Genomic DNA, 24574 nt, shown 5'->3' with positions numbered 1-24574 from the left:
CGCAACAGTTGTTTAACCCACAGTAAGTGAGTGAGCACTGTCAGCAACATAAAAGCAATAAACAAATATCTGCTCTTAGCTGCCATAATGACACGTTCAAAGGGCAGAAACCACAAGTGCAGTTTCCCAAAGTGCACTTTTTCTTATTGATTGACAAAAGGCCACGATGGACGCTGAGGAATGTGCAAAGAAGAAAGGGGTGAGTTTCACACATGCCATTCATCCAAAAGAACTCAAGATTGTAATCTGGATAAAACCATTCCTACTGTATGGCTTTTGTAGAGATTAACTGTGGTCCTGGCACTGGCCACACTCATATCTACATTTGGCTCGTCCTTCCAGTATGGATACAACGTTGCGGTCATCAATTCTCCAGCTACGGTGACCTTCCAAAAAACACACGCGCACACACTTCTGTGATGCTGGATTCAGGTCAAGTGTTCTGTTTTGGTTCCCACTTCAGTTCATGCAGCACTTTTACAACGTCACCTTCCTCGAGCGTTATGCTGAGCCAATGGAGGAGAACCTGCTGACTGTGCTATGGTCTCTGTCCGTGTCTATGTACCCGCTGGGAGGCTTCTTTGGCTCTCTCATGGTGGCACCGCTGGTCAACAAATTAGGAAGGTAATCATGCATGACACGCTAAATGTAATGAGGTCCAGTACAAAAGACCTTATGATGATAATTATGCTTACAAAGGTCACCTTTCGTATTTGCTCTAATTACAAGACTGCAGGGGTACCTAATGGTGTGTCTCGTAAGTGCGCATGCCACCTGTAGTGAATCGCACAATAGCACAAACAATATTTATGTGGCCTGACAGAAAGGGCGCTCTCCTCTTCAACAACATCTTCTCCATCGTGCCCGCCTTGATGATGGGAGTCAGTGAGCTGGCCAAGTCTTATGAGATCATTATCGTGGCTCGGTTCATAGTGGGCATCTGCGCAGGTCTGACATGTTGAAAATGATGAAGTCCACAGGTGTCAAATGCATCTGGAGTGTCATGTCCTTTGGCCGCAGGTGTTTCATCCAACGTGGTGCCCATGTATCTGGGCGAACTCGCTCCCAAAAACCTGAGAGGAGCCATAGGAATCGTACCGCAGCTTTTCATTACCATTGGCATCCTCTGTGCCCAAGTGCTGGGAATCAGAAACCTACTAGGCAACAGCAAAGGTTGACACCGCCACACATAGTACCAAATACAATTGCTGTGTCAAAAAAAACTGAACATTCGCTCGGGTGTTTCTGTCTCATGGCGCTCACCTCTTTCTTTATGCAGTCATATGGATTCTACAAGTAATCTGTGTCAAAACGAACGTTCTTCCTGTGTTTATTCAGGTTGGACCCTCCTGCTGGGCATTACCGGCATTCCTGCTGTGATTGAGCTCATCCTGCTGCCCTTCTTCCCGGAGAGCCCTAGGTACACACTCATCCAGAAAGGCGATGAGGTGACCGCAAAAAAAGGTGACTTGCAAATGAGAAGCCGGTTTTGACATGACAAGGGTTCAGACTCTATCTTCCCTTAGCGTTGCAGAGACTGCGTGGCATGGACGATGTGACTGCAGAACTTTCAGAGATGTGTCTGGAAGAGCAGTCGGAGAGGGTGGAGGGTCGTTTGTCCGTGCTGTCCCTGCTTGGCCAGCGCTCCCTACGTTGGCAGATGGTCTCCATCATCGTCATGAACATGGGGCAGCAGCTGTCAGGGGTGAATGCGGTGAGGCCTGCTTATTTATCCATGCATGGCGAAACAGGCAATTTAGGGGATGGTTTTTGGATTTTCAGCATAGACAAAGTCACACATAGTTAAGAGAATCCTTTTTGCTTTGCAGTGGTGAATCTAAAATTTGATTGGGTAAAATAAGAAAGCCTCTTCATGGGGTCTGAAGGCATTGGGCAGATTACGTTTACACGGCACTGAAATCTGATTGGACAAAAAAATGACTGGAAACTGTGCAGCCAAGACAAAAATAAAATATAAACATTTCATGTTAGCCTTTGGGCTAGCAGAGAATCCAGGCCTTGACTGTAGGCCACTGACAATCCAAGTCCACGAATGACGCTTCTGGATTTATTTACCATTCCTGGCAGCCAGGGCTTGGTTTTGTAGCAGGGGTTTACTTTCCTCGCATCTGTATACTTGCAGCAGACCCTCTTACACTCCTGCTCATGGAAAATCCTTTTCTGACTCTTCTAGATCTACTATTATGCAGACAGCATATATGCCAGCGCAGGAGTCACAGGGAATGACATCCAGTATGTCACAGTGGGAACAGGTGCCGTTAATGTCTTCATGACCATCGCGGCTGTAGGTCCTCTCATTTTAGCCGATAGTTGTAGTTCTAAAAAGATTATTCATTGGGAATTTGTAACGCTAGGTCTTCATTGTGGAAGCCTCAGGACGACGCCTCCTACTCCTCTGTGGCTTTGGAATTTGCTGCGGCGCATGTATCCTGCTGACGGTGGCGCTCACTTTCCAGGTTTGCCCGAACAAGCTCAAGCACTTTTTTTTTAATGTTGCTTTGCTGTCCTCAAGTGCTCATTGTTAGAATGACTTGTTGTTCAGACTGTAGATGATTTTTTAATTTCTTAAAGTGGAACCTCAAATTTGCAACACCCAGAATGATGAAAATTTGAGAATCGACTCTCTACCAATACCTTCAAAAATAATTTCCCCATTCTTTATTTTACCTTTGTACCATGAGTGTTAAAATGCTCGTTTAAACATTGCCTTTGCAGTGAGTTAAGCTAGTGTGATGGTTTTAATTTTGAAAACTGACATAACAAAACTTGCTTGTGCCAACAGGAAAGTGTGACATGGATGCCCTACGTCAGCATCACGTGTGTTATCATCTACATCAGTGGTCATGCTATTGGACCCAGTGAGTGCAGCTCGAGAGTGGCATTCATTTGCACTTTCTACGTGACTGATCATCTGTCTCAAATGTTCCCCCTTTGACATCGGCAGGTCCTATCCCTTATGTGGTGACTACTGAGATGTTTCGGCAGTCAGCCAGGCCCGCTGCCTTCATGGTGGCAGGGTCTGTCCACTGGCTGTCAAACTTCACCGTTGGCCTGCTATTCCCTTTTATGGAGGTCAGTTAATATATAATATTGGCTATGCCAATTCTAATTGCAGGCATAGCCAATGTTTTAAATGTCCAGACTGCTCTAGAATTGTGTTTGTCCAACTTTTTAATTAACATATTTGACCCAAGTGGTCCTAAAAAAACGAGACAAACGTTTTAGTATATTTTTTTTAAATATTATTTGAATCCATGGGGTTGAAGCATTGGGCAATTTTAAAAAAGAACACCTGAACACGCTATCCATGATTCAATTAAAATATATTGCACCGAATTGTGTTCAAATCTAAATATGTATACTCAAAAGTTCAACGCAACTGAATATGCGCTGCAGTAGTTTCTTTCATGGACCACTAGAGGGCGCATGTATCCCACTGATGGTACTCGAGCGCAGAAAAGTATTTTCTTTCATGACGTCATTTCAGGTGGTGGTTGATACATGTCCTTGGAAATACGTGTTTTGTTCATCTTTTCTTCCTATACAGCTTTAAAAAGGATTTGTGTACTTTTCCTCTCAGAGAGGCCTTGGCCCCTACAGCTTTGTCGTTTTTTCCTTTATTTGTCTGGCCACGCTGATCTACGTCTGGCTGGTTGTCCCCGAGACCAAGAACAAGACCTTCCTTGAGATCTGCCAGATGTTTGCCAAGAGGAACAGAGTGGAGATCAAACTGGGCGATGGCTGTGCGTCACTGAAAGGGAGCAAAGAAAAGCCGCAGGATGTCGAGAAGGTCACAGCCTTTTGAAGACACCAAAAGATCTTTCACATGAGAGGAAGTCCTCACATTAGGGGGGGCATGGGAATTGCATCACACTGCATGTTCCTCTAGTTGTATTTTTAACAAATGTTACAGCAGTCTTTTGCAGAAAAAATATGAAAAAACAACCACACTACTAGAGGCAGAAATAGACATTATGTAACTTTATTCCCAAAAGAAAGATGATGAAGCTCTCGTTGACGTTTCATACGAGGAGTGACAATAAAGGAACTGGCAGTATGGCTGACTGCTTTTGTCACCTCATCACTATTCTGCTCCAATCTTCTTCATTTTCCCCTCTCATTTGCTTCTTTTTCAGAATTTTGTGAGTATCACACACTCCCGTCATCCCTTGCCATTGCTTTTGAGTCACGAATACGACTGCCACAGTCTCGTTTCTTTGTGATTGCCACGCCTCGTATTGCTGTACATTTTATACTATTAGTGAAGCATTCAAAGCCCTCATGTCACCATTTATGTCCTCTGCCTGATTATATCTGCTGTTATTTGCGCCAACAACAAAAACTCAGATAAATAGCCCCGTCAGAAATCTGTAGCCCTGGTTCAGCACCTTCCGCATTTTATTTGATATTCCACAATATATTTTCTCAGCCCCTATGTATGCGTCAAGCCCCAGAAGAGAAAAAAAAATGGAGTTGTGTCTTATGTGTTGCACTTTTTTGAACAATGTCACTAAAACCCCCATCTCTATAGTCAAATAAAAATACAATTGTGTGAAGGAAGTACATTGAAGTTATATATTTCAATGAAGAGATACATTAGTATGAGGAACAATGCTTAGTCTGGGTTTTCAGTGGAAGTGATGAGTTTTACACTAAGCCACTTTTTAGGTTTTATAGCCTACAGTATGATGCGTTTGAAAGATTAAACTGCAGCATGGCAGTGTTTCAGGAGCATCTGTGCTGACTGCCCAGCTGGACCCCCCCATACAAGCTCAATTTGGTGTTACCCCAACTCAAAACATTTCCCTGTGCCACGCCGTCGCCCAGACATGACATCTGGTCTCGAATATTTGCCGTGGTCAGCATATAGTCCCAGACGTTCACATCAGTCAACTTTCCCGCAAAGGAGTCGGTGTTGGAGATGCCCAGCAACCCGTCCTGGTTGTTGCCCAGGATGAAGACCCCGCCGGAGGTGATGGTGTGACCGCTTTTTAGGTAGCGTCGCTCTCCGACCATTCCGTTGACCCACAGCGTCACTCCGCCACTGTCAGACGTCCAGGTGATGCAGTAGTTGACCCAGTCTTGGGATTTGATGTTGTACGGCAGATTAACAAATTCATTGCCGATCCACAGGCCCATCTCTTTGGCATCTCTGTCCTCGCTGACGGAGATCATCAGCTCGTTGTGGACTCCGTCGCTAGCGTAGGAGATGAGGTTGTGCGCGCCCTCCGTTTCGGGCAGGACGTGCATACAGATGGTGAACGAGTCGAGATCCATGGGACGATCGAGGTGAACCCTGGCGTAACTACCAGAATTCTCTTGAGGGAAGTTCAGCACCAGAGGAAATGAAGCTTGACGTTCTAATGAAGACAGATAAAAAACTATGAGCAACCTGACATATTTCTAAGGGTACATTTCTCAATCGTGATGGAGCCAAGGTATGAGAAGAATCTCAGGGCACACCAGCAAACAAAAAAAAGTGTCAAAGTATCATGACTGAAATGATACATTTGTACAGTAAGTCACTTTCCGTGCTGTGAACAGGAAATACATGAGCTCACCATTTTTGCTTGGATGTGACTCATGTCGCCCACCTAAGCCGTACAGCAGTAAAGAGTTAACAAGAGTGCATAAATTTGGATTCAGCCTTCTAGTTTGTCAGGATGTCACTCACCTGAGTACACGGTTCTTCCAAGAGATGTTATCAGGCCTTCAATTTTCAGCAGCTTGGATTCGATTTCGTCTTGGCGGCAGAAGGCTGGTGAAATGAAAGGACATGTCAACCATTTGTCTCACCTCTTTTTGAATGACCGAGTGCTCAAAGTACATAAAATACGCACATCCTTTCCCAAGTCTAGGAAGGAAAGACGACTCCACCACTCGGTCGTTGAGAGGCTGAGCGATGCGGTAGTCGTTCCACAGGGTCTTGTTGTCCATGTCCATTAGTGTGCTCTCCAGCTTCCTGATCTGAATGCAACAGAAGATACTATTTTGAAACGGAGGCACAGGACTCTGGATTGAACCTGGATTGAAAAGATTGCAAAAGATTACATTCAAATCTGCCGTTGAGCCTACCTGGTTGTGCGAAAGAGTGATGGGTGTATCGAACACGGTCCAGAGGATGCTCTCGTAGCAGGGCGGTGTGGTGAGGGAGCCCTGATATCTGAAGAAATGGCTGAGGTTCTCAGGGAGCATGGAGCGCACATCCAAGCTGGAGATGGTCATGGACTGACCTGCCACGGGTCATTAAGTGCACATGAGACTCAAACACGTCTCGTGTGAGGACATCCATGCATTTCTGATGATACTCACCTGCATACTTGATTTTGTCAAGGTTGGAGATGAAGTCACTATAGTAGGTGTTCTCAAAATGACCATCCTGGGAAAAGATATATTTTGCTGAAACGTAGCAATAAAAGTTGCTTTACAGCACTGCTTGTAATCTGCATGTCCATAAACTGTGCGTGCTCATGAACCGCGTGACCTTTCCAACAAGAGAGTCAAGATGAAGTCTGCCTATTTTAAAAACACTGCCATTATCAGCTTACCTTGTTTCTCCACTATACCTTTTCTAATTATTACCAACCCCTCCTCAGCCTGGGTCAGTTGGAACTCGCAAGGGATGATAAAGGCTGTGTTGCCATAGCAAAAGACACGTGAGCGCATTCTTCGGTTAACAATCTCTCTTCAACTACTTGAAATCTTATTAGGTATATGTTATCTCACATGAGCTTTTCTAAATGTGTCGCTATCTCATTGTCAGCAAAAAGAAGCATCGCAGGACACTGACTGAGATGTGTTCATGTGCAAAAGGCAAAAGAATACGTATATACGTACTTCGTAGAAAAATGCGAGTACAGCCAGCCCGTCTGGTTTATCTCTGGCCTCCGTAAAGCTCTTGTACTTGTCTGAATTGTAGTGGACAACATGGAGCTGAAAGACAAGGAAGAACAGACACAAAAATAACAATCCGTTTGAGTGCTCTGTATGAAATTTAGTTCAAATAATTCATACAATAATTCACCCTCGTGTTATTTATAATTCATTCAATTGTTAAAAAGTGACCATTTAACAAGATATAAACATGCAATGTAAATGTAAAAATGTTTATTTATAATTCATTCAATTGTTAAAAAGTGACCATTTAATAAGATATAAACATGCAATGTAAATGTAAAAAAAGTGTTTAAAAATTGTATAACACATTGACTAATTATTTATTGGTATGAATCCGTTTGAGTACTCTGTATGAAATTTAGTTCAAATAATTCATACAATAATTCACCCTCGTGTTATTTATAATTCATTCAATTGTTAAAAAGTGACCATTTAATAAGATCTAAACATGCAATGTAAATGTAAAAATGTTTTTAAGAATTGTATAACACATTGACTAATTATTTATTGGTATGAATCATGACACCCTTTTTTACCCCTTTGACAGTGAGCCGGATGAACAAACCCAGCAGGTCTTACTTTGCCCACCACTGCTGCATAGGCACTGTCACTTTGACAAATTGATGTTTTTGCAGCCTGCAGGATGTTTGCGTTTCACATCACAGCACTGTCACCACTCGAGCGTGCTGTACAACGCCGGTGTCTGCCTATCGCGTCTCTTGATGGAGGTAAGCTGCATCTGAACCTTTTATTTGGTCTACCTCTGCCATGTAGCGAATTCCGTCGATGGTGTGCTCCGCTCCGCTGGCCTCCAGGTCCAAGCCACCCCAGTGCAGATGCATCTGAACGGCTGTGTATTTTCCTGGCATGCCCTTTGTGATCATCATGGTGGGCGGCAGGTCAATTTGGACTGTTGGGAAACAACATGCAAACATGTGGGTCGTCCAAACTTTTTAACCACACCACTAACTTCCAGTCAGTTCCATCCATTCATTAAATGGGCGATACGATATTTACAGCTGTTGAAAACATTGACAGAAAAGCATTGCTTTCCTTTTAGAGTATTTTCGATATTCGGTACTACTTACTGACCTGAGTGTCCATTGTTGGACATGAGAAAGGTCCCTCTCTGAGCATCATATCCACTCAACTCCAGCTGCAAGATATCTGGATTGTGTCTCACGCTGCGCCTTTGGATGTCAATCGGGGACTGTTTCTTGCCCCCACATGCGGGGTACTTGGTTGCCCAGTGCATCTGGTCCAAAGCTCCCTCTGTGAAAATCAAATGTTATGGGCATTTTCTGTTATGTTACAAACTTACCACTTTACATCTGGAACAATTCACAAGGCTATTTTTTTCATGTGGTATGGTTAAATATGGCACTTCATATATACTGTACATAAAAGCAGCAAAAAAGAGGGTGTTTATGCCCCAATTTACTTGATCTAAAGTACGGTCGGAAAGTATTTATTGTGCTAATTATTTCCAGATTTTGCTGAAAATGGAATACAGTACTATACATAATTACACACATAACACAGCAATGTGTGAGAAGGTTTAAATAATAATAGGAATAATAATAATAATAATAATAATAATAATAATAATAATAATAATAATAGGTATACCAGGAGGGGCAGTGCAAACTGTTTAATTCTTTAGATTTTATTCAATGATGCTACTGCATGTTTTTAAAAAGTACTATATTGTAGAGAGCAAATTATCTTTTGAAAATGACAATACATTACATTGATTTTCCAGTCACAAACAATAAAAACAGTGGCTCCATTTAACTTAAGTCCAAGCTGGAATGACGCCGCTCTTTTGGCAAACATTCCTCAGAATTTTTTTTATGACACCTAGGAAGTGTTTTAAATCCTTGGGGGACGGAGTGGGGGGCATAATATCTGTGATTTTCGCAGTTTGCCAATTCATCAAAGGATTCATCGCAGAGTAACTCTATATGCACATTACGTTGGTTCCGTCTTTTTTTTGCCTCCCATTGTTGATTAAAGGAGTCACAGCCAGGACTTGCCCAACTTGATGTTGTTGCAACTCATCATTGTTTCCCAACAGTGTAATAAATGATTAACCATTTGGTTGCTTTGTATATTCTGTGTCCGAGGAACCATCTTCTTATTCTTATTCTTATTCTTATTCTCATTATTATTACTACTACTATTATGGTTGTTATTGTGTTTAATCATGTATCATAAAGAAATACGTTTCTTTGTTTTGGAAGTTTAGGCGGTATATAAACAAACTGCAATCATAATTTTTATGATGATGATGATTATTATTATTATTATTATTATCATCATCATCAAATCCACCCACGCCAAAGCGTCTGATCCTTCAGGTTTCACGCATCAGTTTTAGCCGTAGGTAAAAGGTAACCCAGCGACCCCACCCGCCGCCCCCTCCTTAGCGCTAAAGTGGCAAGTGTACAAAAGCTTACCTGCGTATGTCCAGTGTATGGCATCGTTAGGGAGCCCTTCGGTGAGACCGACCCAAAAAACAACAAACAACACGCAGTCTCGGCGCATGACTCCGTCTGGAATTGTTGAGTGCGCACGACTGTGACACCTCGAACGAAACTGCGCTCCACTTTTCAAGTGAGAGGATGAAAGGGATGTGCTTGAATCACAGCAGAAAACACCCCGAGGCAGGCCCCCCAGTGATTGCACTGCGCGCAGTAAGAGTTGAATAATCTTGTTAGAATATGCATGATAACTCTAAGAATTATTCATTCGTTCTCCGAACCGCTTATTGACAATAAAGATCAAAAGGGGCAAACAAAACTTTCATAATCTAGGAAAGCAATTCATTATAATAAAAGAGATACCAGACTCAGCAATTAAATTATTTTAAAAAGTTCATCCAGTGTTGAAATTATAAATTGAGTTGAATGTTAAAGGGGTTCATTAACAAATTCTATTGAAATATTCCAGCACCTGTCAAAAAAGGAATTGCCTTTTATGCAAACATAACTTTATTGTTCTCTAACCTGTCTGAGTCAATTCCATCTTCAATACATACCATGTGATTAAAACCTTTAGTGAAATCTCTGGTCCCACTGCCAATCAGCAAATCTAGACGTGTGTTGAGATATGAATTTAATTTGTTCGCTGAGTGTGGGCAGAACTCAAAGCATGCATATGTCACAACATCTCCCCACCGTAATGAATGGATATGCCATTAAACGATCAAATATATACTTGTGAGTATTTTCAGATTGTCTGTTTACATGTGTTGCTGCACCATTTGTATTCAAATATCAGCCCCTTTAAGCGGGATAACACTCCTAGATAGATGCTATTCATTTACTTGTCTTGTTTGTGATGCAAAACTGTTGCTTGTTGTAAAGTATAATTGACAACCATCTGTTTGTAGCTGGAAAGCAGATGCATCATTCAAATTATGGCACTCGAAGCAGTTCAAAACAATTAGTGATCGACACTTGTCTCACTCAGATGCTTTTTTAAAAATGTATGAATGTAAAGATGTGGCATTATTATTATTACTATTATTACTAAATGATGAATGAAATAACATTGTTAAAGTGTCTCAATGCCCCAGTAAATCAGACACAATTTGAGTTTGGCAAAGGATGTTTGTAAAGGCAACTATGGATGCAAGTTCGTTCATGCATCACGTCACTTGACGCGTACACCTACAGTTCATTTTGAAGTTTCCAGTTGACTTAAAATGACAACACAGGTTAATAAATATGCACACCCACACACACACAGGAGAGCTGGCAGCAAACAGTGTGATCGCTTGCTAGTTAGAGCATGTCCAATACCCTTGCCTCAGATGCCAGACTTATGAGCGTGCTGAGTAAGAAATGTTCTTTTACTGTTTGGACACAATTGGTTTTTTTTTTTTTTTTTTATGTTAATTAGCCTCGCAAAACACAAGCTGGGAACATTGGTGAGTGCTTTAAATGTGTGAGAGTGTAAAAAACGACATGTAACCATATGGCAAGAGTTTTAATGACTTACTTCAGGAAACGGGTTTATGGGGCAAGCAGTAAAACCACAAGAAGTTTCTGCACTTAGCCAAGAAGGACTTGATGTAAGATGTTACATTCCGGTAACCAAAACGAGTTACCCAATGTTTGTAGCTGATCCTCCCCAAAATTCTATTGCCAAGACAACAAAATTGACATTCAGATAACAAACAATGCTGGAAGTTGAAACACAGCAGACATAAATCCGATAAAACAAACATACGCAACACGTTTCCACAAGTAGTAGCAAGGGCAATGGAAGGGCAACTTCAATGCGAAAGAGGTAGGCACAATTGTCCATCAATGCTTCTCAGAATTACGTGCCTCCTGACCAGATGATGCTTATTTGCAGTTTGGCAGCCGCAAATTCACATATTAGCTAATATTTAATATACATATCATTTGTTATGAAAATATCTTATGCCCTCTGGGAAGAGGTACAGGAGCCTGCGCTCCCGCACCACCAGACTCACCAACAGCTTCATACTCCAGGCTGTCAGGATCCTGAACTCTCTCCCCCCTCCACCTTCGGCTGGATAACGTCCTTTTGCGCTATATTCTGGCTGTCTGCTGTATGCACGCTTGCTCCATTTTGCTCCTCTTGTTTATTTATCTATTTATTTATTTAGGTTATTTGTTTATTACTTATTCATCACTCTGATTTATTCGTTGTTTGTGCCTTCTTGTTATTACTCTTTGTGCTATTTGCTTGGATGTATTGTGTAATGTGTCTAGTCACCGTGGGATGGTGGGAAACGCAATTTCAATCTCTTTGTGTGTCTTGACATGAGAAGAAATTGAAATAAAGCAGACTTTGACTTTGATATTCAAATCAAATGTGTATTTAATGAACTGAGACTATTACATATGCATTTTGATTTTTGGGGGGAAATGAGATGCAGTGGATCCTGCTGCTTATCAGTGGTTTTGGGTGAGAGGCAGGCAACACCCAGGATCGGTTGTCACTCATCCTGTTTGCACTCATAGACAAACAATCAAAAGTACTTTCACAACAAAGAACAATTGAACATTTTGGGTGACACTAATGTAATGTACATGGTTTTGAGAGAGCCGGTGTCCTCCATCAAGCCCGGTGATTCCATACAAAACGCCACACAGGATGGCTGGAGCTAAGCTGGAAGCTTCCTGGAACTTCAGAAGCATAGCTAACACCCAGAAGTCCAAAAATGAGTAGGAAGAAAAAAAAAGTTCTCACCCCTGTATCACATAAAAAGATCTTGCTTAACACTCAAATAAACTGAGCATTTTCCTGTATTGGTAACCTTTACACCACCCTACTCTAAAAGATTCAAATAAAAGTATTACTACAACAAAAACAAATTTCAAGACACACTTAGACACATGTGCGGGCCATAAGGCTTCATATGGCCCGCACATGTGTCTAAGTGTGTGCGTGTATTTTTATGTGTGGAAAGAGACGATTGAATTACAAAATGATCAAAGAGTGCACCTTGAGTTAAGACCCTCAATATTGCCCCGGAAGCTTGTGGCCTCTGATTGAATCCAGTTGTTTTCTGGTTCTGTATAAAATGTATCGTCCAAAGAACATGGGCAAAATTTGAAGATCAATTTTGGTTTAAAAACAAAGCAATTGATTGGAGATCAGGTCAAATAGAATGAAAAAAATAAAACTATTTGTTAATAATAAAATAATCTATTACAAAACTATTGTGTTACGAGTTAAAATGAATTATTTGTGGTGTTGTGGTTAATGTTACTTGGTTGAATTGTTAAAGCTGTCAGGAAAATAGTTGACATTTTTGTTTTGTTTTATTTTATTGACAAAATCAATTTACCTATTACTATTTTAATGACTAGAGGCAATGAAAACACATATACAGCTATTAAACCAATTGTATTTAAACCACTTTAGGACAAAATGGCTCATTTAATGCAACAAATATTACTTGAATTTTCAAAATTAAAATGCTCTGTGGGCGGATTAAAAAACGGAGTGCTCCATATTTGTTCACTGTGTCCTCAGAAAACTGCAGAGCTAATCTTTTCCCACAGGACAGTCATAGTCATAGTAATGTTGGGTACTTTAAGGTTTCTGGAAATGTCATTTCAGGTCACTCGGCGTCACACATAGAATTGTCCCAATTCAATACAAAAAGATGGACTGTGACGAGAGCATGCGTTGGAAATGCCCCGAAAGACAAGACATGAGATGCAAGAGAATTTTGCTGTACATTAGTTTGAGCAGTGATTCTCCAAGTATGGATGCAGCTTCCCCGCCTAATTACAGTTTCGGTGTATCTGTCCATTCTTCTTTTGCTAGTGTGCGTTGTTGAGCGCTAGCAGGTCAAATCAGAGCATAGGAGCCTTGCTTGTTGTTGGCCCCACGTTTCACAACACCAAAGCCGATGCGCCTTTAAGTTGAAGCACAGCCTGAGCTCACATCCAGGTCCTTTCAGCAGAAGGAAGAAGGATTTTTCAAGAAGCAGTCAATGTTTGTGTGGATGACTTGCACTTGCTGAGGCACCAGAAATGTAAATATGCAACAGACTGTGGGTGCCAAATGGCAAAACAGCTTCTGCCATCTCTAAGCAGCTTGCCTCACTGTCTGTAGAAATGTATGCATAGACCCATTTGTCAGCATGAGACATGATTGTCCACTCACACACCCATGCTGCTTTATGGTGATGACCGACTGTTTCACACCACTGAAGATGATCCGGACCATTTTGCAGATTGATGGCAAAAGTAGCACCTCTGCCACCACTGGGCGGATTCAAAGCTATCCATTTCTCTTCTACCAGCAGTACATTGTCACAAATGTCCAGGATTTACTTTGTGATAAAATCTCATAAATCAAAGAGCAAAACAGTCTCAGGGTATTTCTGTTACTAGCCATGCATGACTTTATTCTAATATTATCACAACTTTATTTTCTCATAATAAATAGTTATTTGTTATTGTAACTGGGGATATGCTTTTTTTTTAATCAGGAAATCGGCAAGCTATTCATTCGTATGGCATTTAGTGGTACAGATGCTGGTTAGGCGGAATCGGTATTACAATTAGGAAATATATCTCTTCTCTAAGGCGCTCAAAATATTTGAGAACCACAGTTTTAAAGGAATGCTCAAAATCACTCCCTAACAAGTTGGGGTTTCTCTTTTCAATGGTTGCGTCACCGCGAACAATTGGACTGCAGATGGCGCAGTTACACAAAAAGTCCACGATGACAACTACTGCAGTCAAAAAGCTTGCAGGCGTATGAGTGGAAAAACTATAGACATTTTCCAAATTTAACTTTCACTTCAAATATACTTCACTTTAATGAAGCGATTCAAACAATTCCCACTTGAGAATATCACCATTCGGACGATTACTAAGTCCCCAAACATTTACAATTAAAAAGTGGCTAAATTAAGAGATGAATCATATTTACGATCTCCCTCCTCATTCCCGCTTTACCATGTCAAGCGGATTAAGAAAATTTTACGAATTGTTTTCGCATTCGTTAATTCACTTTTTTCTTCATTGTCGCACATTTTCGCTGCCAACATTCCTGAATGGGTGCAGACATTTTAACTCCTCCCGTCCCACATTTTTTGACAGCTTAAAACAACGAATGGATGTTTCAGATAGATTTATGGAAACATACGAGAGCGGTTTCATTGATTTTCATCCGGGTTGCTTTTGGATGCAGTGAACACAGTGCATCCATCGTGTGTGTGTTTCAAAACGCCAGTCACTTCGTGGGAAAGGAAGTGTCAATGCCCCTCAAGCGTGACCACAATAGACACGTGATCAACGATTGCACCAAGGACCCCCCCCCCCCCCCCCAAAAAAAAAAAAACACCCTCCACTGCCTCACTGCACGTCCCCATCCTGCGTCGCCTCTCTGCACGTCCCCATCCTGCGTTGCCTCTCTGCACGTAGCTCCTCGAGCCTGAAAAAAACCAAAACTACATTTTCCGTGTTTCACTAGATAGAAACAATGCTTCCGTAGATCAGCTGGTTGGTCTGTTACTGCGATACATCAGCGTGTCCGCTCTATTGGATGTGGCAGATCTCCCCCCTCAATGCCTTTGAGGTTCTTGGGATTGAGTGTCCTTCTGGGTGTTGGAAGGGGGTATGTGGCAGTCATCAGAACAGGCCTCTGACCCAGCAGGCACGCTCTGGAGGCGTATTTGTCTTATGTTCTTTGTGACGCAATGTGTACGTTTGTCTTTAATGTTCTTCATTATCTTGTTGACTGTCTTGGAATAAAGATGTGTTTGCAGTTAGATATCAATTTGTAGCGACTGCTTTCTCTGCTCTTTATGTTTGAGGAAATCTACATGGAATGTGAAAAGTTCACCAAGCAGTTCATAATGATCAGACCAGTGTCGTTACAAAAAGTTAGTTCAATAGAAAGAGTTAAATAGAAAGACTTTTCCAATAATATTACTGACTGTAGCAAATTACTGTATGTTTGAGGCATCTTTCCACAGATCGTATACAGTGAAAACTTCAGAAAAGACATGCATGCTCTGTATTTGAGTGTCAGGATTATTTTGCGATTTTTAAAAGCACCTTCCTCGCGAATCCCAATACCATTGCTCTGATAGCCCAAGAAGGATTCATATCCAGCATTTATTTGTGCGCTCAAAACAAGATGGTATGGATGCTGCATTGCACATAAATCTGATGCATGATGGTTTATTTGCAGCTGACATTTTGTGCTGCCATCTTTTTATGCTTCCTGCAATGATCGAGCTGGTCATTTACAGCTTAGCGTAGCATCTGAAATTCAATCACAACTGCAACATACACGATAGGGAGGTTGCTTATGTAACAATCCATGATTGTTATGAAAATGTTGGCATTATGAAAAAAAAATTAAGAAAAGATTTTGAGAATTTGCGGCATGATAAAATGTATCTTTGAAATTGACATGGAATGTGTAAAGTTCACTAAGCACCTCACAACTATCAAGTTAGGCAAATTAAGTAAATATGATTTAGTTTTTTATTTTGGCATGAAAAATCGGGTCATGATGAAAATAGTGCTCAAACTTTCATGAACGAGCTGGAGAGTTTTACATTGTGACTGGGTTGAATTTGGACAATGTTTCTCACAACCCAAGATACTGTAAACTAAATTAGGCTTTGACTCGTTGGAGAAATGTGAAAGGGGTAATATACGCCACTTAAACACATCCAACATGGCAGTCCTATCAACGTAAGATTGGGCACTAAAAGAGAATTCTAGTAGATACATTTAGGTCCGTATCACGTTCGTTACTTGCGCATCTTTCTGATTCCATCCATGGCGAACGTACGCCCCACTTCGCACTCGTGTCCCGCGTGACCTGGTCCCAGCCAATGGCGTGGCTCCGTGGCTCGGTTCTGCGTCGATGCGGTCCACTTATCATCGAGTCTGGCACGTCACTTGCGCCTTCCCCTTGTCTGCTTGCCTGCACGACACATCCACAGACAGCACCGTCCTTGCACACAGTTAGGCCTGAAAGGTAACTTCAAAATGCTCTTGACATCATTTGGTGTTTGCAACAGCCGCTTTGATTCAACTGTCAGATTTACGTTTTTCTATTGTATCATTTCCTGTCATTATGTATTACCGCGCACGGTATAGCATTTTCCATCATCGTCAAACCACACTTTTAAGTGTTGCCCTTGACCATTGTATGTCGTGTCAAGGATCGTGTCTGGATTCAGTTTATGCTCATCGGTGTATTCCGACGACTATTTTTAAAACGACGGTCTCAGCTGGCAAGGACCCCCCCCCCCTCCTTGCCCCCACTTTTTTTTTTTTTTTTTAAGATCTGGGGTGGGTGTCAGAAAAGGGCGTCATGTTGCAAACTTCCCGCAGTCTCTTCAGTATGTTGCGGAACGTCTGAATGCAAAACATGACAGCGTTTCGGACATTTATCGTAGCGACACCAGTTGCTTGCCGCATTCAAACTGGCTGGGGGGCGTGTCGACCAGAATCATTTTTAAATAGTATTAGACTGTTGCGAATTACTGTAGCTTCTTTCCTCAGATCATACAGTAAAAACTTCAGAAAAGATATGCATGCTCGGTATTTGGGTGTCACGTTTATTTTGCAATTTTTAAAATCACCTTCCTCGCGAATTCCAATACCATTGCTCTGTTAGCCCAAGAAAAATTAATATCGAGCATTTATTTGTGCACTCGAAACAAGATGATATGAATGCTGCATTGCACATAAATCTGATGCATGATGCTTTATTTGCGGCTGCCATTTTGTGCTGCCATTTTGTCATGCTTCCTGCAATGATCATGCAGTAATCCCAAAATTATGCAAACTTGAGGAAACGGTTGGGACAATACCTTATTGGCGCAATGACTTGATAATGACTGTACAGTATTAGGCAAAGTCTTGAATGTATTTGACAAGTAACAAGGCGTTCTTCTCTTTGATTTGTACTCATTGCCAGAATGAAACAACTATTTTTTTTCACTGTTTGTTAGAGATTTGGATCTTTTGATTTTGCTCTGGTTAGAGTGAAGAGAGATGGTTCAGTTGTTTGATTATTCTGTCAGTTAAAAAAAATTATTAAAGAAAAAGGATGGCAGCACAAGATCCCAGATATCTATACAGGGGGCAATATAACTTTTGACAAATTCTAGTGTATTTTCTAAACTTCTGGTTTGTAGTTTATAAAAAGTATAAAAAAGAGAGCGCTACAAGGGAATGCTTGCTGCATTCAGAGTGGGTAGAGACGTTTTGATAAATCAATATTCGCACAGTGAACCCTTGGGCCAAAAAGTTTGGGTCTGTGACTTCCATTATTTGTGTAAGAAACATGGGGGTTAACATGAGGAAAGTAAGATAAAATCGTGACTCTGGCTAGGGCACCCAATCAATTTTTTAAAGATACTATTGATGTTGAGGTTTTGTGCTTATTGCATAATTTTTTTTTATCCTCATAGAATTTCGCAAAAATTGTGCAATCTCATTTTGGCATCCAGACTAAGCATATTTATTTAGTCAAGCCACACCTCACCGTGACTCGTACATCTGCTTCTCTGAGCAGGCTTCTCTCAGTGCTGACACGCAGTGCCCATGGTAACGTATCAAATAGGATAGGCAAAACGTTTTGGTTTTTCAAATGTATTCAACTGAGTATGACTATGAGATAGATGACCAAACAAGAATGTCTTTGTGCTAACCTCTCAACCTGTTGTTGTGTCATCAGATCCAACGCAACCATGTCCATCCTGAAGATTCAAGGTCGTGAAATTTTTGACTCCCGTGGTAACCCCACCGTGGAGGTTGACCTGTACACCAAGAAAGGTACTGCACACTCGAAACGATTTATGTTGCATTGTCGTATCGTGTAAATTTTAGAATTAACCAACCATATTCAAACTTGTGTTAAATGGGAGTCAACACGCACCTTCCACCATTTAAAACGCTATTTGACTGACCTCAAAATAAAGTTCAGATGTTTTAGAAGGCCTTCCCTGACATAATTTGCTTTCTGTTTTTGTAGTCACCACTTGTAGTCAGTGGTCAATGTGATAATCGATGTATTGGAAAAATACATTTTATGAAATCGAAGAATGCAAAACCTATGGACATAAATCATCATCGACTACTTGAGTCATGCAACTAAGAACTAATTGAATAAAGGAAAAAAATCCCTTTATTCTAACCATTAGCACAAAATATTATATGAAAAGGAACAATTGTTATCAGGAGAGTAATAAAATAAAAAATTGAATAGAAACGTGTGACACAATCTCGACAGTAAATAAATGTGGTGCATGTTGAGAAAATTGGTCATTATAATTGGGCGTGTGCTTGTAATGACAAATAGCAAATACCTACCTACGATTTACATCGAAGAAAAACCTGATCCGCTTAATAGGATCTTTGCAGTTTGGAAATATTTGTTTCTAGCTCTTACCCTTCCCACTTACCAGTTTCAGATCCTCTGGTGATCTCAATGTTGAGCATGTGAAAATAGCTCATGTAATAGTATCACCATGGCCTGCCTCACAGTTCCGTGTCACTGTCATGATTCCTGTCTTAGAGCACAGTTACAGTAGCTTGGATGCATGAGCTGAATGTTGAAGTGAATATTTGGTTTACTGCAGCCATCTTGTATAAATTATTGTCGTTGTAGCTGAGGGATGATAATGCTAAGCGGGTGCTACCTTGTATTTGTTTGCTAAACCACATTGAAGGTTGAAACAAAAGACTCGACTCCATGAAAAGTCCATGGAATGTCAATGAGGCAACCTGAATGACCACTGACATGGAAGGCTCTCAATACATGGCTCACCGCTTTGTTTCCCTTCTCATTTGGAATGAACGGCTGCTGACTGCTCCCCGTTTACTGTAAACGGCTTCCTTCCCTTTTTGCTCCATTAGGAGATTCACTTTCAAGGCAGCCACGTTAGATTTGCCATTCAGGCATGCCTATCATACAAGCCGCTTACGTAAGCAACCTCCCTATCGCGTATGTTGCAGTTGTCATTGCATTTCAGCTGCTATGCTAAGTTGTAGAGGACCAGCTCGATTAAAGGAATGCACACATTGTTTCCCAAAGTTGCGCTGTTGGCTCGCATGGCCGCCCTGCCCCCTCCTCTCCAAGCATTAAATTCCCCTCATGTCGGTCTACTGGGCAAACTCAATAGATTGACATGCTTTCACAGATGCTCAGTTGATCCCCCGGCTCGCCCTGTTACATAATAGCGCAATGCAGCACAATCCGCAGCACAATTCTCCCTTCACATGGTCCTTTTGTCTCCGCAGAGGGAATTGACACCCTGTTGAGTCCCACCGACAAAAATCACTTTTGCATTGTACTTTGAAATGCCTCTCATTAATAACATGTGTTTACACTTCATATCCATTTCCAGGCAGTCATTTTGGGAATGACGCAGCGCTTTTTAAGTCATGAAAACAAATATTCTCTGGACTTTCCAGGTCTTTTCAGAGCTGCAGTGCCCAGCGGTGCTTCCACAGGAATCTACGAGGCTCTGGAGCTCCGTGACAATGACAAAACTCGCTACCTGGGAAAAGGTAAAAAAATAATAATAATAAATTAGACCACCTGTTGACTTCCCTCCTTACTCACAATTTTCACATTCGTATCTTATGACCACTTTTATTTCCATCTTCCTCTTGTTAGGAGTCAAAAGAGCAGTCAAATATGTAAATGAATTCTTGGGCCCTGCATTGTGTAACCAGGTAAACAAAAGTGTGGATCAAAGGCTGCAACTAACTTATTGCAGAGTGCAGAAGCATGAAGAATGGATTTTCCACGTGAAACTAACCTTAGCAGGAACTAACAGATGTTCACAGATTATTAGAAACTGCATTGTAGAAGGTTATCCATTCCCGACACAATAGACCTTGCGACACAAATGCCAATAGTGGAAGGAAACCGCAAAAGGCTATGGTATTGCACTTTTGGTGACACAAAATTTGACAATAGCTGCAATCTATCCTTGTCAGTAAGGTGACGCAAGTTGCTTCCACATAAAATGGCGTCTATAAGGAAATCGCGCAGCATAGTTTGAATATGTTACCAGGAATACATCATTCTGCCTATAAGTGATGTATTAGGAAATGGATGGGATTTTCAAGACTATAAAGTTCTGCGTCATTCATGCATATACTATGTCATTAATTGCTGAGGTTTTAGCTTCTTTGTTTTCCTTGTCAAAACTACTGCAAGGTCCTTTATATGAGCATGTGCCGAGGTGATCTCCCTCCCATGCTCTGCATGGTCTTCCTCAGCCTGGGTCAGTTATGGTCTGCTTGTCCTTTGCAGGTGTCTCAAAAGCTGTTGACAATATCAATAAAACAATTGCACCTGCACTGGTTAATAACAAGGTAGGACCATTTATTGTCTGACTCATACTACCTACCGCACATCACATCCTCAATAATAATTCCTTAAATGCACCGACAAGTCTTAGTGGATGCATGAGTTAGCAGTTTGGTAATGCAGATGGATTAACACATTTATTTTAAGTTTTGGAGTTTTAACCATGACATGCTGTGACTACCTACGTGTTTGTGTATGTTGCGCAATATTGACTTGGAATTAACATAGTGCCTTACATTTTTGAATGGAAATGTACATAAAAGAATGTTTTACATTATTTTTACATTAATTTTTCAACAAGGCGTTTCTAGCCTAAAAATTCTGATCAATATTGTGTTTGTGGAAAATGAATCGAACAGACAAAATCCACCTGCTTTCATCCATCGTAGGGTGTTTGCGGAATATGAAGTCAACAGGACGGGAAAAATTCACCTCCTTTATCCATTTTAGGGGTGGCCATTTTGCCACTTGCTGTCGACTGAAAATGACTTGCCCAGGTCTCAACTAATTACGGTTCACCAGTTTTCCGAAGCTGAGCCATGATTGGTTGTAACCTGAGACTTGGGCAACTGTGCTCTCGACAGTCGACAGCAAGTGGCAAAATGGCCGCCCCTAAAATGGCTGAATTTTTCCCGTTTAATTCATATTCCACAAACAAAACATCAATCAGAATACTGTGTTGGGCTCCACAAAACGTATCATTACAAAGAAAATTTTAGGGTTGACTTCTCTTTAATGTCTTCATTCATAATCCAGGCTGTGAACGTTACGGACCAGGAGAAGGTTGACAAGCTGATGCTGGACATGGATGGAACAGAAAATAAGTGTAAGATGACCAGATCCTCGACCCCGCAGACTCAAGCCTGCTCAAGAGAAAACAATTAAATTGTATGTGTTTATATCTTCCCTCAGCTAAATTTGGTGCTAATGCTATCTTGGGCGTGTCCCTGGCTGTGTGCAAGGCTGGTGCAGCTGAGAAAGGGGTGCCGCTCTACCGCCACATTGCTGACCTGGCTGGAAACCAACAAGTCATCCTCCCTGTGCCTGTGAGATGAATTACTTAAGTCAAGAGAGGGAAAAATACTCAGTTTGACATTGTCTGAGTCAGTTTTTCCTAAACTTTATTGAGCAAAGTCTGTAACTGCAAACTGTATTCTGCTCCAAGTCATGTCTTCGTTGGGTTTCCTTTTAGGCCTTCAACGTCATCAACGGCGGCTCCCACGCTGGCAACAAGTTGGCCATGCAGGAGTTCATGATCCTGCCCGTGGGCGCCAGCAGCTTCAAGGAGGCCATGCGCATAGGTGCTGAAGTCTACCATAACCTGAAGAATGTCATCAAGGAGAAATATGGCAAGGACGCCACCAATGTAGGGGACGAGGGCGGCTTCGCACCCAATATCCTGGAGAACAAGGAAGGTGAGAGGAAAGCGTAAATTACAAATCATTCAAAAGTGGCCTGCAGGGAGCTATTTGGTTTATTATGTCACTCCTCTGCTGACATATGGTCGCTAAATAAAGACCTTGACTGGAGTGCATTTGTTGTCTTCCTGTTACTCCATGTGTTAAAATGGCAAGCACCAAAAACAGTTGTTGGTCATTTGTCTGCAAATTTGTAAATCTGTATCAGGCTTGAACTCTTATGTTTTTCATTTGTATATGAAAGCTCTGGATCTGCTCAAGAATGCCATCGCCAAGGCCGGCTACACTGATAAGATTGTCATCGGCATGGACGTGGCAGCCTCCGAGTTTTACAAGGCGGGCAAGTACGACCTGGATTTCAAGTCTCCTGATGACCCCAGCCGCTACATCTCCTCCGACAAGCTGGCTGACCTCTACAGGAGCTTCGTTAAGGACTACCCCGGTGGGTGATAGCCATATGGGTTCTTGCTCTCCGTCTTGTAACGTGTTTAATGCCAGCCAGGTCCAAAAGATTTGTGATGCAACAAAAGGGTCAGACAAAGAATGGCTTTTTATAATCCATTTCTCGCAATGTTGGTCATATTACTGAATCGTCTAAGTCTGTTTTGATCATTTTCAGGAAATGACAACAAACACAGCAAATTAAACAATAAGAGTATAATTGACTTGTGTGCCCTGACCCGGGTAACTCTTGATCCCCTCCGTTTTCCCACCCCCTGTATTAATCATTGCCTGCTGACCCTTCACAGTCGAGTCCATCGAGGACCCCTTTGATCAGGATGACTGGGAAGCTTGGTCCAAATTCACAGCCAGCACCGACATCCAGGTGGTGGGCGACGACCTCACTGTCACCAACCCTAAGCGCATTGCCCAGGGTGTGGCCCAAAAGTCCTGCAACTGCCTGCTGCTCAAAGTCAACCAGATTGGCTCAGTCACTGAGTCTCTGCAGGCGTACGTGTTTGCATTGCAGTCAAGTCCTATCTTGTTGCTGGAAACAAAGCTCATGTTGTGTGTGTGATTTTGTGTGGCAGCTGCAAGTTGGCCCAGAGCAATGGCTGGGGTGTGATGGTCAGCCATCGCTCTGGAGAGACTGAAGACACCTTCATCGCGGACCTTGTCGTCGGTCTCTGCACTGGACAGGTACTGCGGCCTTTACTAATAGTTGAAATGTAAAGATCCTACAAACAAATTAAAGTAAATGGCTTAACTTGGTTTTGAAAAATATACATTGCAATTGTATACGACCTTACATGACAAGCTACTGAGACTGTACTAAGAATCTGGGTTGAATTTAGCTTTGGCACCATCTTGTGGCATATAAGGGCATTTCAGAGCACAGAAATTATGAATCTGAGTTTTTAATGTCCAATCAACTTTGGATGTTTTCAGATTAAGACAGGCGCACCTTGCCGATCTGAGCGCCTGGCCAAGTACAACCAGCTGCTCAGGTAAGTCCACCTGAAAATCCATGGTTGTGGTGAGGATCGGGGAAGCGGGGTTGTCGGCCATTCTGACAATGTCCTCATCCTCGTTCAGGATTGAAGAGGAGCTCGGCGACAAGGCCCGTTTTGCCGGCAAGAACTACAGACACCCCATCTAAGATGCACCTTTACCCTCGAGGCCTCTGTGTTCATCGCTCATAATCATGATACTGAAATGCCACGCAAAGTCGCTTGCCGTGTCCACCGCTGCGATCATGGTGAAGCATCAAGCGCCTCCTCAAAGTATGCTTTAGCTCCTGAAAAATAACAATCCCTTGTGTGTCTATCTGTGTCTGAAGCCTCTGTGTTGCTTCTCATGAGTTGTAGTGAATCTTGGTGCTCTACTGAGTGTTTGAGCTACTGTAACTTACTGTACTGTCGAATTAGAAAAAGGGTATTAAGTGTGCAATGTCTGATCTGACAAAAGTCTTGTGTTACTGTAAGTGTTGGCAGAAATATATAATAAAATATATAGTTTGAAATGGTAATTAATGTGGCTCCTTTTTAGTTTTTCAAATTACCGATGTTTTTGTACACTGATGGTTGGTAATTTTGCTGGTTGACTAATGACTAGCCTATATCTTAGTTCTTCACAGCATATAAAAGTAAAATGTTTTAACTTGTGCATCTCCTCTCTTGTGGCTTCTCATGTCAGTCAGTGTGACAACTTTGATGTAATCTGAGTACCACTGGGAGGCAGAAACATGAGCACAGTACTCCCTCGCAGGGATGCCATTTGTGCCTCTGAAGGCTGAGCCTTAATGGTAAGCTTCAACAGGATAAATAAAAGTCTATTCTCAAGAGGTATGACACCATGGGGGGCGAACGTCAGCTGTGGCTTTTCACTTGCTTGAACCTTATGTCACTCTTCCTCTGGTTCAGACAAAATGAAGACTACCGGGA

The 24574-nt window shown here is 41.8% G+C and overlaps 3 protein-coding genes across 3 annotated transcripts; 2 read left to right on the top strand and 1 right to left on the bottom strand.

The window, feature by feature from the left end:
- Nucleotides 1–103: 103 nt before the first annotated feature.
- On the top strand, nt 104–4568 carry slc2a5 (solute carrier family 2 member 5). Its single transcript, XM_085919824.1, has 12 exons — nt 104–199; nt 283–381; nt 464–624; nt 824–948; nt 1021–1173; nt 1339–1464; nt 1527–1714; nt 2195–2305; nt 2376–2477; nt 2804–2879; nt 2966–3093; nt 3602–4568. Exons 1-12 carry the CDS (start codon nt 167–169, stop codon nt 3824–3826), a joined length of 1527 nt encoding a protein of 508 aa, XP_085775950.1. The 5' UTR covers nt 104–166; the 3' UTR covers nt 3827–4568.
- Nucleotides 4391–9485, bottom strand: ca6 (carbonic anhydrase VI). Its single transcript, XM_085919849.1, has 10 exons — nt 9378–9485; nt 8011–8190; nt 7680–7828; nt 6859–6954; nt 6334–6400; nt 6097–6254; nt 5862–5988; nt 5696–5779; nt 5583–5615; nt 4391–5381 (listed from the first exon to the last, which is right to left on the bottom strand). Exons 1-10 carry the CDS (start codon nt 9463–9465, stop codon nt 4747–4749), a joined length of 1617 nt encoding a protein of 538 aa, XP_085775975.1. The 5' UTR covers nt 9466–9485; the 3' UTR covers nt 4391–4746.
- Nucleotides 9486–16249: 6764 nt separating this feature from the next.
- Nucleotides 16250–24159, top strand: eno1a (enolase 1a, (alpha)). Its single transcript, XM_085917367.1, has 12 exons — nt 16250–16416; nt 18127–18224; nt 19866–19961; nt 20716–20777; nt 21529–21598; nt 21685–21818; nt 21965–22187; nt 22435–22632; nt 22940–23141; nt 23222–23330; nt 23580–23638; nt 23727–24159. Exons 1-12 carry the CDS (start codon nt 16271–16273, stop codon nt 23788–23790), a joined length of 1461 nt encoding a protein of 486 aa, XP_085773493.1. The 5' UTR covers nt 16250–16270; the 3' UTR covers nt 23791–24159.
- Nucleotides 24160–24574: the final 415 nt, after the last annotated feature.

The sequence above is a fragment of the Syngnathus leptorhynchus genome, chromosome 1 (genome assembly GCF_054491065.1).
Source record: "Syngnathus leptorhynchus isolate UIUO chromosome 1, UIUO_Slep, whole genome shotgun sequence".
NCBI classification, from domain to species: Eukaryota; Metazoa; Chordata; class Actinopteri; order Syngnathiformes; family Syngnathidae; genus Syngnathus; species Syngnathus leptorhynchus.
Note: the sequence above shows the minus strand (reverse complement) of the source record. Positions and strands in the feature narration are given on the sequence as shown.

What these genes read in the sequence shown, in the direction of transcription:
- slc2a5 (XM_085919824.1), top strand. Translation starts at nt 167, where the DNA reads ATGGACGCTGAGGAATGTGCAAAGAAGAAAGGG. An exon ending in CTGGTCAACAAATTAGGAAG is followed by an intron (nt 625 to 823) that starts GTAATCATGCAT and finishes GTGGCCTGACAG; the next exon opens with AAAGGGCGCTCTCCTCTTCA. An exon ending in CATAGTGGGCATCTGCGCAG is followed by an intron (nt 949 to 1,020) that starts GTCTGACATGTT and finishes CTTTGGCCGCAG; the next exon opens with GTGTTTCATCCAACGTGGTG.
- ca6 (XM_085919849.1), bottom strand. Translation starts at nt 9,465, where the DNA reads ATGCGCCGAGACTGCGTGTTGTTTGTTGTTTTTTGGGTCGGTCTCACC. An exon ending in TGACAAAATCAAGTATGCAG is followed by an intron (nt 6,255 to 6,333) that starts GTGAGTATCATC and finishes GACCCGTGGCAG; the next exon opens with GTCAGTCCATGACCATCTCC. An exon ending in TGGAAGAACCGTGTACTCAG is followed by an intron (nt 5,616 to 5,695) that starts GTGAGTGACATC and finishes TGTACGGCTTAG; the next exon opens with GTGGGCGACATGAGTCACAT.
- eno1a (XM_085917367.1), top strand. Translation starts at nt 16,271, where the DNA reads ATGGCGTGGCTCCGTGGCTCGGTTCTGCGTCGATGCGGTCCACTTATC. An exon ending in CACACAGTTAGGCCTGAAAG is followed by an intron (nt 16,417 to 18,126) that starts GTAACTTCAAAA and finishes TTGTGTCATCAG; the next exon opens with ATCCAACGCAACCATGTCCA. An exon ending in AAGTCATCCTCCCTGTGCCT is followed by an intron (nt 21,819 to 21,964) that starts GTGAGATGAATT and finishes GTTTCCTTTTAG; the next exon opens with GCCTTCAACGTCATCAACGG.